Raw genomic sequence first — 18,168 nt, 5'->3', positions numbered from 1 at the left:
TCAAGGCAGCCTGCTCCCATAAAGCTGATGGGTGAGGCCAGCTGTGCAGCCATTGGGCTGGAGGAGGTGGGGGTGGGGGAGAGGGTGGGGGGTGGGAGGTTGCTGGGGGGTGGAGTTGGCGCCCTGTAGATGACACTGACGTCTGGAGACAGGTGGAGCTGCACAAGTGGCAGCAGCCGCCTTTAGCCTTCTGGCCCGCTGGCGTTCTTAACTCCCTCCCTGAACGATTGTTTGGATTTGATTGGAAAGGATTTGCCTATCCTGTGGAACTTTGCTCGTGCGTTTGTCCGCATTTGACTCCACACTGCTCTTTTTAAAATTAAATTATCATCAGCATTGGGGCTGGGCTTTGTATTTATTTTAAGCGCCAAAACAGAAAACTAAGTTAGATTTTAAAAGTTTTTCTTTTTTTTTTCAAATGTAATTAAATGTGATGGTGGTGACGGCGAGTGGAAGGCATGTAATTACCTCTAATCTGAGGAAAGGTGTTGCAGGTGCTTTGGGTGGGATTTGGCTCTTCTTGTGTGGTTCCCTCTGTTGTCAGGCAATCAGTAAAAAGCTCAGGCGTGTCGGGCCCCGGACTTTATTCATAATCCTGCCTGAGAGCGCGACCTGGAAACACAGGGGCACACCAGGACGCCGAGTCGCAGCTCTCCGCTGTTTTATCATCTGCGCGTTTCATGTGTGCGTTATTTCAAATTGAAGAGTAACTGTGTGATTAGTGGCATAATGCAAAAATACACGATTAAGCACAATGCCCCCAAATGCTTATTTCATGAATTACCCCGATACTCAAATGATGAGCGCTGTCTGCTTAAATTATGTTTATTTACTTTGACTGTGGCCAGAAATATATTTTTTTTCCTGTACAACCAAGAGAAGGGAAAATGCTCCCTTTTTATTCCAGTGGTTGTTTATTTTTCAGTGGCTAGTTGCCAAGATGGTCTGCTCTAATCTACCATCTGTTTACCTCGTCGTGGAGCATTTATGATATGAAAGTTGACAGAGACTCGTGTTCTGCTCAGCTGAAGAGATAAGGCAGCCGAACTGCTTACTCGCCTGTCACGCTCCATGAAGCGTGCGTAAGTCAAAAAGGTGAAGAGGAAGTCTCACATGTCCACAGAACCGCAGTGTTCTCACAGAAATGAGCACGCAGGCAAGGTGTTGCCCTGTTATTTTCCTCAAAAATTAATTATCGACTGATTGAATGAAGGAAAAAACACTGTCAGGAAGTCACTAACCGTTCATTAACTATTTAGTAGATAGCTCTTCTCTTTGTATTATCTTTCAAAACATATCAACGTTGTCTTTAGTATGCCATTTATGTAAAATTGCATTGACTATATTTTGCACTGGGCTTCACAGTTCACATACAGTGATTCAGTGTATCCGCAGTTATACGGAGGTACATTTTATAGTAGTGTGTTGTGCAGTTCTCTCCCTGACCTCCCGTTTAGGCCCCGTGAACTGAATACATTGTGACCTTTTCTCTTGCAGAGTATTCAATGAAATATTGATACCATTGACTCATTTATTTTATCCCATATAATTAAGTCACTGGGGAAGGTAATTCAGTGGGAATGGAATGCGGCACCGCATAGATTTATTTGACCTAATGTAGGAAAGCAGTAAACCATTAAATTCTTATTTGTGCGGGTCAGAAGCAGACTTTTCCTACTATTCGAATTAAAGGCCAATACGTTATTATTTGTGTGAAAAGATTATTCAGACCTCCGCATGGCTGTAAATGTCAGACTCAAAATCACGTGATTTGTGTGAAACGGACTGTTATGGAGTACGGGGGGACTTGGTGGAGGGCTGTATGTTAAATCACCGAAGGCATAAAGAGGATGGAATATTTCTTGCGAGGCCGGGAGACCAACGCGTTTCAGATGCTTCCGCAACATTAAGATTGCTCATACCCTTAATGTGTTCACTTAGGAGAATTTTCCATTTTTCATAAATTTGCGTCAACTGGCTTCGCGCAACATCTGTACATTGTGTGATGTGAACATCAACGACTAGACCTAAAATGAAAGAGTAAGGCTTTCTCTTATTAAATGTTGTTCATCACTGGACCAGTAATTTATCTGCTTAGGGACTATGACCCTGAAGAGCAAAACAGCTGAGCTCATTGAGAGAGACAAAATGGTGGTTAATTGTGTGAATGGACTATAATTTGTGTAACAATGGCACCAATTATGCACTTTTGAGCTCAATTAAGCATTACTTAAGTGCTTCATCTTAATGTGGTTACAATGCTGGCTTTGTTGTTATTGTTATAAAAAGGGTATCTGAGTAAGGTTTGTCCTGTTCTCTTGTGTGTGTGTCACTGTTCACCTGTAGCCAGCACATAGAAACTGACTAGAGGGAAAGCAGGACTACAGCTAAACTCTGAACTTTCCGGTTTTTCTCTGTCATAATCACTCATATAGATTGCTTTTGGTGAAGCTTTTTTATTTAATTCGTTTTTGTTTTTCCCTTTTGATAACGGCCTTGGTTTTTGCTTTTTTTTCAGGATCCGCCTACGTCTGTGTCATTAGGGCTGAGGATGGAAGAAATGATCTTCAACCTGGCGGACACGCACCTATTCTTCAACGACTTAGAGGTGAGCGTTTGCGCCGCTGTGCTGCCCAGCTGCTGTGTTGTTGTTGTTTTTTTCTCCGGGCTCAGCGTTGAGCCACAGGCCTAGTTTACCGCCAATGAGCTCCGGGCGTTTAAAACACGTGTGCTGCTGCCCACTGAGCAAATTTCTTCCGTGCCATAATTACTTTACCAGCGTGTTTACTTTGCAGTAATATTTAAGGCCCAGGTTGAGATGTAGATCAGTCACAACAGCGTATGTGCATTGCATTACGAGCGAGAGCAGTCCATTAAAGATTTAGCTTGAGCATCAACAACCATTTAATAGCGGGGTGCCTGTTTCTCAGTTACGTCCCACTGTGGTGAAGTATTACCTTGGAGCCCATGGGACTCTTATGAATTTTACATGCACTGTCAGTCTCCCCAGCCCGTGACCAGGCCCTGCCTCTCTCCCCTGGCGGCTGGTGCAATTTGTCAGCCTCTCGGGTTTCTGCGTGGGCTCTGTCTGTCTGTGTGTCACGCTGTGTGCCCGGTGTCACTGACGGCAGAGGCCCCGGCTCCTCGGTCACGGCGTGAAGCGGTGATTCATGTGAGACGCTTTAAAATCCGTCGCCAGGCGACCGCCGCTTTTCGTTGTCCGTGCGTCTGCCTCGCCCGGCGAGCTTTGAACCCCCCGGGCGGCGCGTCGGGCGCGGCCACCGCACCGCCGCTGGGCACCCCGTGCCTAACGCGGGAGAAACCTGTCCACCCAGGGGCACCTCTCGGGGCCCTCGCTCAGTCGGGCCTCCCAGGACGAGTGGCGGCTTGCTCTCCACCGCGGTGTGAAGGGAGATCTGCGTCCGGTCTGCTAGGACTCAGCGTTCCCCGCCATGCCTTTTTTTCTGCAGGGGAAAAACAAAGGAAGCTAATGTTTGTACCACTTCAGACAAGCTGAGAGGCTCTGAAACGGATTCCAATCTCAAGCCAGGCTGATCAAAGTTAATTGGTAGAAATTGGTTGTTAAATATTTCCTTATGCTTCTCAGTTTGCAATTGAGCCAACTGCACCTTATTTAATAGATGTGCCCCAATCATCTGAAAAATGGCAGTTTGTGACAAAGCTTAAATGTGGTTTGTTCAACATCTGTCCTATATTTTGATTTCTTTTCATCTGCGATGAAACTGCTCCAGGACGAATTGGCAGTTTGGGCTGCTATAAAATTATTTAAATGTGCGATGCATATTTTTTTTCGTCTGCTCTATCTCAGCAACAGAATTATTACATTTTTCTGTCACTTAAAAGCCAAGTGCTTTTTTTCCCCTGGTAAAACTAGAGTATCATGGAGACTGAAATAACAATGTATAGTGTTGAACAAAAATGCTATTTTCCCGCTACGTTTCCCGTTACACCCGAAAGAAAACAAGTCAAGCGTCTCTCGTAATTGTTTTTGTTGTAAGAATGATAATGAATTTCATGATTGGCGTGTTTTTGGACTGTTCCTACGCTTCTCTCCACGTATGAACTTTATATCATAATGTGTTCGCCATTAGCGCTGAGCTTCTCAAATGGAGGGCAGCGGCGCTATTGAAAGAGAGCGCTTCCTCTCGCCTGATTTACCGGCCCCATGCTAACAGAACTAAATACAGTACAAACACCCCAGGGGCTTTAAAGTTAAGCATGCATATATTTAAAGATCCCGCATTGTCCAAGCTGTTAGGGCAGGCCTCTTGGCTTTGCAGCTACACGAATGGGCCGGTCTCTTCCTTTGTTTTGTTTAGTTTGTTTTTTTGGTGCCGTTAGCGCTCTGAACGGATTTAAACAGTGGCTCAGTAGCACCCCGCCGTTTCCGCTAGCCTGGCCGCGCGACGGGGAGGGGGGGGGGTGGGGGGTGGTGGGGGGAAGGGGTTCAGTCTGGGCCGCCGTCGCTGCCGATAAGTGATGATGCACAGGAAGTAAAAAAAGACGGGGGCGCGGCGCGGGGGTCGGCGGGGATCGGTTTCACTCTCGGCCCGGCGCTGGCGGCCGGGCGCGGGAGAATCTAAGAAATGGCGGCGTGGTAAATAAGGTGTGTTCGAGGTGACCTTTGGACAGCGCATGGGAAAGCAGAAACGTCTCCGTAAATCAGCCCAAACGCCCCACTGACAAATCCCCAAATAGTGATTTATTAAAATGGACGATTAAACTATTTTTATCCTTTCACGCCGTCTTTTTTTAAACCCCACTGGGGCGGTGATAGCATGTAATAATAAAACCTTTTTAAGCTATCTCATTTAAAGCAATTGTTCCAGTACTACTGTACATGCAGAATAGAATATAAACTTGAAATGTGTATAACTTTAGGAACATAATGACAAAAGCACAATTAATCAGTCTTATAATTGAGCTTTAATTAATTTAGGAAGTTTTAAATTCATTTACGGAATTCAATTTAAGGATTCATAGAATATATCAACAATACTACACTCCTAAAATGATCAATATTGGATCTTTGCGCTTTATTTCAATTGGTCAATTAATATATTACGGTTGTGAACATAGTAACATGAATAGTTTTTGAGAAAAAGCGTCTTCTAAGCTTTCATTTATTTTTACTCAATAGTTTTCAATTAGTGCGTAAAATAGTGATGCGTACATTGTGGCAGAGTTTACATTCATGTTGCAGGTAAATGTGAATGTTGAGTAACTGCATGTTTTATTTCACACTGAAAACCTGAATTTTAGTAATGGTATTATTGAATTTTATAAATATATTTCTGTTGTACATGATGACATTTTCCTATGAGAAAGCATTTATGGCGCTTGATTCAGGGTCACGTGCTGTTGTTTTATTGCTGGGGAGGTGTCAGAATGAGCTCCTTTTAATGAGCTCCACAGACGTTTATTCTCTTTGAAATCTCTATTAGCAGCGATGGGAAGCTTTCCCGTCAGCAGCTGTGGTCCCAGCGGGGGCTGTGGATGCGCTGTGGATGCGCTGTGCGTGTGCGCCGACGCGCACTCCGCATACGAAGGGCTGCCAGATTTACGCCCCGTCCTCGGCCCGCGTTTGGAACGACGGCGCTCCGCGGCGAAACCTCACCGAGGCCCGTGCAGTAACCACGTGGCCTTAACGCAGGTTCCTGTTTTAGGCCCCGCCCCCGCGCGTCGACCTCGTGTGGCGTCGGACCGCGTTTCACACCGCAGGCAGGGGGGGGGGGGAGAACAGAGGCCCGGTACCTGAGCGCGAGCTCCAAAAAAAAAAGGGGGGGGGGGGGGGGGCGAGGATGAAAGCATTCCTGGCCGCTCCGTGGGCGCAGTAAAAGCGGCGTCCTGCGTGTGGGAACCGGGGCCGCGCTCCCCTCACCGCGGGGGGGTGGGTGGGGGGGGGGGTGGGTGGGGGCTGCTCCGCTCCCCGGGACGGAAAACAACACCGTGCGTCCGGAGGACAAAGGGCGGCGGTGCGGGGACGGGGTGCGGAGAGGCGGGAACACTTTAAATCAGAGCGCCGGTACCTCTCGGTACCTCTCAGCAGGCATGCCGGCGGGCGGCCCGGTGACACGCCACAGCCGCTGCGCCGGGGAGACACCGTCAGCTCCACAGTGACAGGCTGCAGTCAGTTTAAATTTACCAGTGCTCTGATGGGCTCTGTTCAATGCCATGAATTTGGCTGGATTTTTTTTGTTGTGATTCTACAATATGTGATTCTACAATTTTTTATTTATTTTTACGTAATATATTTTATAACAGGTTTTACCTGCTGAGAGACTCTCTCTGTTTGATACCATCATTCACCTTTGGGTGTTATTTTGTCATGCGGAGCGTGTTCTTTTACCTGTGTGATTTAGGTTCCACACAAAAATGTGCGCTAATGCTCTAGCTATTGTCCTGCATTGATTGGAGTGATTCACAGGAAGAGTGGAACGTTACCCGTGACTTAGTCATGAGAAGCCCGGTGTGGAATTGTTTTATTCCTTTGTGTGCTTCACTTCTGTGCACGACTTTGTTCTCTCCCGTGTGGTTTGGAAGTTAGAGGTCTGGGTTTAATGTGTTTCTGCTCTGACGACTTGTGCAGCCTGCTTGCTGATTGCTCCATATGAGGAACAGTGATGTGTGTTGGTAATAATAGAGAGGGTAATGGTTCAGAAGTGTGCCAGTCACCTTTGACCCTGCACTACCCCCTCCCCCCCTCCCTCCTGCCACACACAAACTCACAGTCACACACTCACACGCACACTCGCGCACATACACACACACACACTCGCGCCCATACGCATACACACACAAACACACGCACACACACATACGGATACACACACCTCAACATTACATTACATTACATTTATTTGGCAGACGCTTTTATCCAACCACCACCTCCACCACCTGAGGCACATTAATGTGACTCAACATCGGAATAGGGGTAGTGGGTTTGCAAAAAACCAAAACATGACCAACATGCTGATGACAAATGAGATTATTTTAAATGTATTACCTGCCTTAAGTTATATAAAGAGTTGTGCTACCTGCTTGTCATAGTCTTCAGTGAAATGCCTGAAACAGAGTTGTCTAGACATATCTAAACCAGTCTGCGGCTGTGTTTTTTTGACACATTTGGGGTGTAAAATTAATTAATTTCAGATGTGTAATAAGTCGTTGATATCTAATTTCTTTGTGAAGTTAACTGGTACAAGTTTAGGCAGAGTTGGAGTAGTTAAAGGAATGTATGTGTTTTTAAAGACTCTAAAGAAAGAAACTGATATCTACGAGGTACAAATAACATAATTTGCGGTCATGAAACGGTGTGTGATTGAATCACTGAATCACTCTGTTTACTTGGTGTGACAGATTTCTGGAGGTTTACCAGTTGATAATTTGAATAAGGTGCAAATTTAAAGATATAATATAAAGACTATCTGCACGGTACAAACAGAACATGCTTGTTCACAGATCTCTTGGGTTTTTCTATTAAAAATAGTCCCTATTTTATTTTTTATAGTAGTTCTTCTTGGATTTGTATTCATTATTTTTTACATCTTACACAGAACGTCATTAGACAAATTTAATTTCAGAATCACAATTTTTATTTTTTGATTCAAACTTAAAATCTTAACAAATGATAGACTTGAGGTAAGGGCATGTGGTATATTCAGTATGGTTATAACTACGGTATATGCATTTTTAGACCTATTACTGCAGAGAACTTAAAGTGATCAGTGTCTGTGGCTTAAAATAATTCACTGAAATCCAATTTGCCAGTTTGTGACAGTAATCACTTTCCCAACCAGCTGTTTTAATTTTGATTTCAGTAGCTGCCATTTCTAAAATATACATTTTCCATGAACATTTCAACATGCGCCGCATTGGTTGCATTTTGAAATGACAGTTTAAAACAATGTCACCAATTCAAAGACCTTTGAGGAAAAGCTGCTCCTGCTTTATTTGCTGGGGGACACATAGGCCCGTGGCTTCAGGCAAAAATCAGACTAGCCTGAACTTTTTAGCTCTGCACAAACAGAGGTTCTTTTTTCCCCCTTTGCTTTTAGTCTGTGGATATATGGGCTGGGGGCGGGGTGAAAAGAACAGTACAAGGATACATGCGTGTATTTCTAGAAGGCTGTGTTTGCGGTACTGTTTTAATTCCTTCGCTGTTCAAGCACAAATTGTAGATTGGAATGAAGTAGGCTTGAAGAACTCCCTTTGTTCTCCATATCCTGTGCCTGACCCACAGGTAATCTGCACCCCTTTCTTCGGCGCGGGGTAATTGTGGTGGGAAAGCGGGGGAAATGTGAGGGTCACGAACTGCAGCCCAGACGGGGATGACAGCTCCTGCCAATTGAGTGGCAGCATTGAGAACCTGCGAACCATAGATTGGGCTTTTTCACATGGAATTAGCTTGTACGCTGCGAGGAATGCTGTGATGATGTCTGTAATCGCTCACACTGTGGCATTGTCACAGGGCTACTCACCTGCCCAGGGAGAGAGAGGGAGAGGGGGGGGGGGGGAGAAAGAGAGAGAGACAGAGGGAGGTAAAAGAGGGAGAGAGACAGAGATAGAGAGGGGAGTAGGTAGAGAGAGAGAGAGAGAAACAGAGAGGGGGGAGAAAAAGAGAGTGGGAGACAGAGGGAGATAAATAGGGAGAGAGACAGAAAGAGAGAGGGAGGTAGAGAGAGAGAGAGAGAGGGAGCAGGAGGTAGAGAGAGAAAGAGAGAGAAACAGAGAGGGGGAGAAAAAAAGAGAGGGATACAGAGGGAGATAAAGAGGGAGAGAGAGAAAGAGAGAGGGAGGTAAATAGAGAGAGGCAGAGAGAGAGGGAGGTAGAGAGAGAGAGAGCCGTGCCTCATGCTCAAAGGCGAAGTGAGGGAGTGTAATGCAATACGGATGTTTCCTGATCCGGCCCTATGACAGGCGGAGGAAGGTTTATAGTTTTAAATAATCATTTTCTTTCTGACATTCTGCAGCTCTCTGCAGAGCAGTCACCACTAACCTTTCCCTCTGCCCAACAGGAAGAATCAGCCAGTCTGTTCTGATTGCTCACTGACAGATGCCCGACGAACAAAGGAGGCTCTGATAACTTCCTTTAAGACAAAATGGCTCAAACGTCCCGGAATGGGAAAGGGAAATGTAGAGAAAAAGAGAAAAGACATTCAAATCTGCTTGATTTGAAGGTGTTTATTATTTAAGTGTGTGATTCCGCCCTTCTGTAAGCTGGCTGCAGTAGCTGCTGCGTTCTGGTAAAATTGTGTAGAATTGTCCTTACTTTCCATTTCTGGAAAAAAGGAGCTGCACTGAAGAAGAAAAAAGCTTTGATGAATCCAACGGCTGGACAAAGTGTTTGCATTCTCAGTAATTAAGTAGGAGTTACAGTGGTGGATCTTAGCACAGTATACAGTAGTAACATCTGGTGTGAGTTAGCGGTGATTGTCAGGTTTGTGAAGACCACTGCTTGGTGAGGAAGAACAAAAGCCAGTCATAAAGAAGTGAGCTGGTTCAGAAACAACACACTCTCACACACGCACATACACACACACACACACACATACACACACACACTCACACACACACACAATCACTCACACACACACACGCACATGCACACACAAACACACACACACACACACACACACAAACACACACACATTCACACTCACACACACACACACACACACACAATCATGCACACACTCACACACATGCACACACACGCACGTGCGTACGCACGCACACACTCGCACATACACACACACACACATTAAGCTTGTAGCACAGCACTAATCACTGTATGGCTCTTCACACCTGGCCTCATCTAGGTTGTCCCTCGCCAATTCGCCAACACCTCCTAATGGTGCTCGGCACAGTATCGCCTGATTTTCAGCCCCTGGTGTGTCCTTCGGGGCATAAATATGATTTAGCCTTAACCAAGTGGCTTTAACTATGTGCTTGGGAGCTTAAGGAGCACACCCCAGGAGTTACTGTATAACAGTGAGCTCAGTCATTTCCACCAGAGCACTGCTTATGCTACCAGAATGGCAGTCAAGTGGTTTATGTGAGCCCCAGCTGTGCTCTGTAATTGTCGGAGGCTGCGCATTCTTTCAGTGCTCTAACCTCCGTCCTGGAGGTCCCGCGTCCCGCAGATCTCCAGCGCTGTGTTAATTGCACATTGTAATGGCTGCCGAATTAGGAGAGCTTTTGAAGGCTGTGTAAACACTCTGTGCTCCACAGCAGATTGGATGTGGAGAATGCAGAAGCTAACTGGGGGGATGCAGTGGTCAGACAGTCTGTTCCGAGGTCATGTTTCCAAGTTCATTATGGATTCAGAGTCTTCCCAGTGTTCAGAGTTGCATTGGTTTCATCAATTCCACTGCACAAAAGTTGCAAAGTTGAAACTATGCTGTCATTTGAAGAAATTCCACAGCCATTATCCCTGGTCAAATCAGTGTGTTGAACAAAGTTCTTTTTCAGAAGTCAGTTGTGGGATCTCTGCTGTAAGGTCGTCCCTCAGTCCCAGTGTGTGTGAGCAGAGATGAGGTGGTTTGGAGAGATAAAGAGGTGTGGAAAAGCAGAGCACAATGAGCTTCTCCTTCATCAAACAACGCCAGTCAATGCCTCTCCTTCAGCTCCAGATCTCTGATATAGCAAATGGCACAAAGAAGTGCTAAGGGCCTTTGAGCTGTGTGATTGCATTAGCTTCATTACCAGTCAATTAGTAGATAATTGGGCCATTCCAGTGATTTGCAGCTGAATGGTATTTGAATGGCATTCTGCCCCTCTCTCTCTCTGCGAAATGTGTAATTTTAGGTTTTGGCAGGCCTATACATACAAACACGCCCCCGCCGATTCCAGGGATTAAAGCTCTTTGTGAAGTTCAGAAAAGAATCCCTCCCCTAGAAATGGCCTGTTTTCGTCAGAATTAGAAGTGTTAAAGAAGGGGGGGGGCGGGGGGGGGGGGGGAGGGGGGTTTGGAGAAGTCATTAACAAGACCGGGCTTAATGATTTCAGCCTGTCCGAAGCCCCGCTTATGACAAATTGGTGCCCCGCAAACATTAAAGAAACATTGGCGACTTTGTCCGAAACAGATAATGCAAACAACTTGAGGAGTTCCTGACCCATGTCTTCAATTGGCAGTCCATCTTCTCGAACGGCAGGCTAGCAGCACTACATGTGAGGCCACATTGACTTTCTCCCCCCCCCCTCCCAGCCCTTATCTGAGGCTGTTGACCCCTGGAGAGGAGGAGAAGGTTACAGGGTCAAAGTCTTTTCCTCTTTGGATCTCGAGCCTTGCTGGGATAGGCTTGGCGAGAGAATGGCTGCATTAGAACAGGGGTTGGGGGTCAAGATTTTAATTCTGTTAAAGAACAGCTGGTTTGAGTTTCTCCTCACGTCTCTCTCTCCTCCCTTCCCCACAAATCCAGGGAGATGAAAAATTTGTTCAGAGGGGAACCAGTAAAATAAAAAAGGTTTACGGTCTAAAGCCCTTACTCTTACCCTGCTGTTGCATTAGACAGGAATGCAATAACGTCAGCATTTGGCCAGGTTCAGATGGAGTTAAAACAAGGAAGTCATTTTTGTGTTTTGGTGTCTTAACTGTCGGTTGAAACTTAATTACAGGCTTAATATGAAAGTATGGAGAAGAACATTTTAAAATGAAAGGAATTCTCTTTTCAAGGTTTCAGCTTTCAAAGAAATGGTTTCATAAAACTTAAAACAGGTGATGATTTCTATGTCTATTTTGTCCAGTGACTTGACAACAGCAAATGCATTTTCATTACACAAATCCTTCAAATCACCTGCAGTTATTTACACAGTTGTTCATGTCATTATTCAATTTCTTAAAAATAGGAGAAATTACTCACTGGGAAAATTGAATCAAATAGCTTTTCTCCCTCTCTTAAAAATTGTGCAAACATTTACCCTAAAGTATCTAGCTATAACCTCAGTTTCGCACGTCCAGACCCATTGTTGGCAGCATTATGTGTATGGCTGAATTTGAAAAAGATTTCCATCTCCCTCCCCATGTGAAATTTGTTGATCTGAATGCTCGAGCAAAGCTCGCTAACATTCTGAGCTCCTGAGGGGGGGCAGAGGGGAGGGGGGTGGGGTGGAACTCCTATAAATGGTAAACTAATAACAGATTTTCAGTCTGCTCTCTCCAGAAAGCTGGCCCCGGGCTGTGTTGGTGTGTGGCTCAGCAGCAATCAGAGGTCATAATTTCATTGGCGGTTAGCATCAGGTTCAATTTTTCTAGTACGTTACATTTACCAGAAAGTCTGGTTTGTGTTACTGTGTACACTGGCCGAATCAGCTTCAAGCTGCAGAACCATTCAGGCTCTCCAAGAAGAGAGAGACCCTGGATGGAGAGCACACACACACACACACACACACACGCACACACGCACACACGCTCCTTTCATGCAGCTATCTCTTAGTTCCTGTGAAAGTTTGTGTCTTCGTGTATTTCACCAATAGAAAATGGCAGCTACCCACCAGATGGCTATTAAAGCCTGCTGATTATATCTCAATCGATTGTACTTTCAGGAAGGCATATCAAGACAGCCACCTAGTGGTAGAAGTGTAATGGGTAGGGGCTGGTGGGTCCAGATCCTATTCTTGCTTAAGTCCAGGTGTGTGAACTAGCTGGACACGGTCAGATGCATATAGATTTGTGTGTGTGTGCAGTCAGGGTGACATGCTGCATATGTAACTGCCGTTTGAATTAAAACATGGTTTTTGTTAGCATTCGCTTGAATCAAGCAGGACACAGTTTCAGAAGTCATCGTGCCACCTGTCTCACTGCACTCTTTTTTTTTTTGTTGTTTCAGGAGTGCGACCAGGTCCACATCGATGACGTTTCCTCAGACGACAACGGTCAGGATCTGAGGTGCGGCTGATTTCCTGTGCCCGTTTCCGCGTGTGTAGCGTTTCCAGCGTTAGCGGCGCCACAGTTGACTCCCGCAGCCGCCTGAATTGCGCCTTCTTTTTTCCGGTTAGCACGTACAACTTCGCCACGGACGGCTTCCACGCGGCGGCGACCAGCGCCAACCTGTGCCTGGCCACCGGCGTGCGGGGGGGAGTGGACTGGATGAGAAAGCTGGCCTTCCGCTACAGACGAGTAAAAGAAATTTACACCACGTACAAAAATAACGTCGGAGGTAATCCCCCAATAAACTGCTCACTCGATGCGCGGAGAGGGAAGTGCGTCTAAAAAGGACTGCGTGTATTTTTAAGAATCCATTTGGAGCACTGCTAGGTTTGGGCTACGTTTTGAAATAGAAGAGCATTCGCTCGGCAGTTCCAACTCAAACAATATCTCCCTGCCTTTCAGGTCTGCTCGGACCAGCCAAAAGGGAAGCCTGGTTGCAATTGCGAGCAGAAATTGAAGCCTTGACAGACTCCTGGTTAACACTGGCACTGAAAGCACTAACATTAATCCACTCAAGGTAGAGCTTTGCGCATGAAAATTACATGCATGCATACCCCACACATATGGAAAAAGCACATGCAATAAACATTTCAGAAGGCAAGGCCTCAGAAATGCACAGAAAAATCATGTTCCCTTTTTTAGAGAAGGTCTTCATTTGCTTCTGTTGATTTTGAGAAAAAACTAAGTGAAGCCTTCATTTAGCATAACACACTATGTTCAGTCACTCATTGCTAGACAGTGTCCTTTTTTTAAATGGCAAACCTAGAAGTGTCTGACCAATGCAGTTCACGTTGGAGTTGAACTCCACCATTTTTGTGCTAGATGGTGATGCTCCTGTTTCTCTTCCAGGTCAAACTGTGTGAATATTTTAGTCACAACAACGCAGCTCATACCCGCTCTGGCAAAGGTCTTGCTGTATGGACTGGGAATAGTGTTTCCAATTGAAAATATTTATAGCGCAACGAAAATCGGTAAGTGTCCTCTCATGTCGTCCGTGTGCTTTGAGCGGCGCGGTGCGGTGCGTGAACACGCGTGATGCGTGCGCATGAACGGTGCCCGTGTGTGCGTGGCGTGGGAGTGGCCGTAGCGAACGCGATGCGATGTGTAAACAGAGCGGGGCGCATGGCGTGTGATGGCGTGGTGCCGCAGAGAGGCGGACACTGGAGAGGGTTGATGTGCAGTTCTGAGGAAGGGGTCTAATCAGGCCGGGCTTATTTTCCCCGAGCTCCGCCCCAAAGCGGGCCTCTGCGCCTCAGCCCTGCATATGAAACCACTTCTGCAAATTTATGTCATTCCACACCGACGTTTTTTTTTTTTTTCCCCCCCTCCCGCGTTTTAACTGCAAAATAAACACCAACCTTCACATTAGTGCTGTTTCTGGGGCTAGCTAGATCACTCCTACTGGGGAGATGGCCCAAAATGCTGTGCTAATGCGTTAGCATATGAGCCTGATTTAGACTGTTAGACTCTATTTGTCCCGTCTTCTGAGAAAACAACGACACACGCTTAATGCCTTTTGTATTTTTGTATCAAGGACATTGATCTCATTGTATCCCTAAGTGAAGGCTGACAGTTTGTATAATCTGTCGCAGCGTATTACGCGTAACAGCATGATGTTTTAAGGAGGCGTCCACATTGAACTGAAGCGATTTGCGAGGTGTCGCGAGGCACTGAAGTCATTTCTGCTCTCTGCAGGGAAAGAAAGCTGCTTTGAGAGAGTAATCCAGAGGTTCGGGAGGAAAGTGGTTTACGTTGTCGTGGGAGACGGAGTGGAAGAGGAGCAAGGCTCTAAAAAGGTAAAACTCAGCGCTCGCTCACGAGCCGTGACACATGCACACCGCAGTGATGTAAGAGCAGGAGCGCTCTCCCTTTGCTCACCTCTTTAGCTTGGTCATTTTTTATGTCATGCCAGGAGCTTATTGAAATGGTATCTGCGCTTGACAAACCCCCCTCACTGAATCAGTGCCATTCTTGAGCGAGTCACAGGACAGAGTGGACGACATGGCATAATTATATAGAATTTCTGCCCAGAGCCTAAGCGGCATAAATATGTGTAACGCTATACAAGTCCTTTCAGGCATGTTGGAGGGGACTTGCCCATAAATAGAACATGCATTTAAGAGGCTTAAATCATTGTTGATGAAATTAGGCTATTTGCTGCAATGACAAGCGCATGAGAATAGGAACTAGGAGGCCTGGCTGGCGTGGGCTTTTGATGTGCGCTAAGACAGCATATCAGCTCAGGTGTTTCTCCATCCAGGCCTGTTTTTCCCTTTTGTTTCTCGAACAAGGAGATTTATGTTACCTGCCGTCCGTTGCCAAGGAGCTGGCGCATTCAGCTTTTCCGCCAAGCCTTTGATGTAAACCGAATTCCCTCACAATAAAGCCACCCGTCCAAAGATTCATTAATTAGCGGCAGCGCTAGCTGCTTTGCCTGACGACGAGAGCTGTTTTCACTGCTGAGGTGAAGGAGAGGAGACCCCCGCCCCAAAGCACCGGGCACGGGTATTATTCGCACTGTCAAATCAGCATTTCTCCGGAGAGAATTTGTCCAAACAGGCTTTGTTTTCACTCGGGCTAATTCAGCAGCGTGAACTTTACGGAGGAAGAGAAAGAGAAAGAAAAACGACTGTCGCTCCGTGAAGCCTGCTGCAGGCTCTCCATGATGCCTGTCGTGCTTGGAGACAAGTGCGTGCACAGAGACCTGCTCGTGATTGACGAAAGCAAAAGTGATTCCTCCGCGTCTGTGGAGTTTAAGTGCCCCTGCACTGTGGCGCTGGAATGACTTTCTGTTTCAGAGCTAGAGAGGGGAACTGGAAGGCCTGTCTCCGGGCCTGCCTGTAGCAGTGCAAAACCCCGCTGCCGTTTAGCGCTGACGCTGTAAGGAAATCTAGACCGGTCTGCCGTAAGTGCAAATTGGGGTGGGGAAAAAAGCAGGGGTGGGGGGATGAGTGGTTCTCAAAGGGACCCAGTAAAAACAGGTCTCTCAGCCCCCCCACGATCCCCCAAGTTATTAAATCTGTGAATGAGGAACGAGATAACATCTCGAGCTTTTAAACTTAAAAGCACAGGCAATTTACAAAACAAAAGGGAAAGAGCATTTTTAGGGTCAGTGCAAGCTTTACTAAGCGGAACGCATGCCTGGGAGGACCTTTACCTTTGATAAGAGCAGGTAATGGTCCAGAGAGGGAGAGGCCTGTCCCTGACAAGCCCCTTTCACTGCCCCCCACTCACATTTCCCCACAGCCTCCCACTCACATTTACCCACAGATTCCACAGCTCCCCACTCACATTGTCCCACAGCTTCCCACTCACATTCCCCCACAGATTCCACTGCCCCCCACTCACATTTCCCCACAGCCCCCCACTCACATTTACCCACAGATTCCACTGCCCCCCACTCACATTTCCCCACAGCCCCCCACTCACATTTACCCACAGATTCCACAGCCCCTCACTCACATTCCCCCACAGCTTCCACAGCCCCCCACTCACATTCCCCCACAGATTCCACAGCCCCCCACTCACATTTCCCCACAGCCTCCCACTCACATTGCCCCACAGATTCCACAGCCCCCCACTCACATTTCCCCACAGCCTCCCACTCACATTTACCCACAGATTCCACAGCCCCTCACTCACATTCCCCCACAGCTTCCACAGCCCCCCACTCACATTCCCCCACAGCTTCCACAGCCCCCCACTCTCATTTCCCTACAGATTCCACAGCCTTCTAATCTCTCTCAATGAAGAGCTTCTAACTCGCACTCCTAAGCAGTGATTGGACATTAACTATTTCTGCACACTCAGCAATGCCTTTTTTTACATACGTGTGTGGACAATGATGACTGTTTGTCGTAAATTGCATTTACAGTATCATACTTGCAACAGTGTTAATGATCTCAACTCAAGCATAGTCGGGTTGATGTAAATGAATGACTGCAGAGAGTAGCTAGTGTAGTTATATCTTCACTATGTTTATATTTTTGCCTCTGTTTTGAACACAATTAAGTAGTTAGTTAGCTAGCTATCCATGATAACAAGCATACTGTGAGACAAGTTTGACCTGAAACCAAACTGAATTTTAATTTTAGGTAATGTGAGTGATGGCGGACCTAGCATAAAGCTAGCTTGATAACTAACCCACTTGAGGGAGGCGTTGGTTGCTAAGTGGTATTGGGTTTGCAATATTTGCTGGAATACCTGACGTTTCCATTGCAATATAATTGCATATTGTGAAATCCATGTTTTGATTACAATTATGCTTTTTATTGGTAAGCCGCTGTGTAAGCGGAATAATGACCGTGGGGCTGGGCATTGCGCAGTTTGAATTCTAGGGAGATTTCCCTTGTCTTCGCCTCAGGCAGTTTACTACCTCTGTGTCGCCCATTCGAACTGCATAATGCCCCAAGGTCATTAACCCTTACATATTAGGTAAACTCCTTCATTCCCTGTGGATTTCTTATGCAAAAGCAATGCCTAATCAGATTTTAGCCTGAGATTCCCAAATCCCAGAAATGGAATTGTGAGCGAAAACAGGAAAACGTTTGCATTTTAAAGAAATGGCCCCATCCAATAAATCCAGCCTGTTCGGACAGTATAAAACATGAATGCGTATGTTACCATGCTTTCAGGATTTTACACCTATCAGGCTATTTTGACTTGAAGCTGGAGTTCCAAACTGAGAATGCCCCATAGGCGGTAGCTGCAGGCGTAGTGCTCCAGGTGTTACGGTGGCAGTGAGGAGGGCTGAGGCTGTTTCTGGCTGGGGGGTTTGGAGCCGCCGGGCGTGGCCGAGCCCCAGCACAGGCGCTTGTGTGTCCCTGACTCCTGACGCGTCCGCTCTCCTCCCGCAGCACAACATGCCCTTCTGGAGGATCTCCAGCCACTCGGACCTGATGGCGCTGCACCACGCCCTGGAGCTGGAGTACTTGTAGCGGTACGGCGGCGGCCCGCTGACTCCCTGGAGGCCCCGTCCCGCGCCCAACCCGCCCGCCCGCCCACCCGCCCGCCCGCCGCGGACCTCGCCGCGCTCCTCCCGCGTCCCCGAGCGTCCCCGAGCGTCTGCGCCACAAACTGAGCGACGCGCCCCCGGCGCGCTGACACACAGCCACAGTTCGTCTTAACCCCTGACCTTTCTTTCTGAGCGGAGGAGAGTGAATTTACGGCCGTGCAGCTGCTGGCCCCGGTTACTGTGAATTGGCTGCTTTCAAAAA

At 46.9% G+C, this 18,168-nt stretch overlaps 1 protein-coding gene across 9 annotated transcripts in view; it reads left to right on the top strand.

Moving 5' to 3' along the window:
• The window catches only part of eya1 (EYA transcriptional coactivator and phosphatase 1), an 82,736-nt gene extending 64,777 nt beyond the window's left edge, over nt 1-17,959 (top strand). For all 9 annotated transcript variants that reach the window (XM_035415574.1, XM_035415580.1, XM_035415573.1 and 6 more), the window contains 7 exons: nt 2,519-2,608; nt 12,852-12,910; nt 13,021-13,181; nt 13,355-13,469; nt 13,802-13,923; nt 14,648-14,748; nt 17,809-17,959. In XM_035415574.1, coding sequence (XP_035271465.1) covers nt 2,519-2,608; nt 12,852-12,910; nt 13,021-13,181; nt 13,355-13,469; nt 13,802-13,923; nt 14,648-14,748; nt 17,809-17,889 — 729 coding nt within the window. In that variant the 3' untranslated portion in view covers nt 17,890-17,959. The remainder of the gene's footprint in view (nt 1-2,518; nt 2,609-12,851; nt 12,911-13,020; nt 13,182-13,354; nt 13,470-13,801; nt 13,924-14,647; nt 14,749-17,808) is intronic.
• Nucleotides 17,960-18,168: the final 209 nt, after the last annotated feature.

This window comes from Anguilla anguilla, chromosome 4 (genome assembly GCF_013347855.1).
Source record: "Anguilla anguilla isolate fAngAng1 chromosome 4, fAngAng1.pri, whole genome shotgun sequence".
Classification (NCBI taxonomy): domain Eukaryota; kingdom Metazoa; phylum Chordata; class Actinopteri; order Anguilliformes; family Anguillidae; genus Anguilla; species Anguilla anguilla.
The sequence above is the reverse complement of the archived record's forward strand: the minus strand, read 5'-3'. Positions and strand labels throughout refer to the sequence as shown.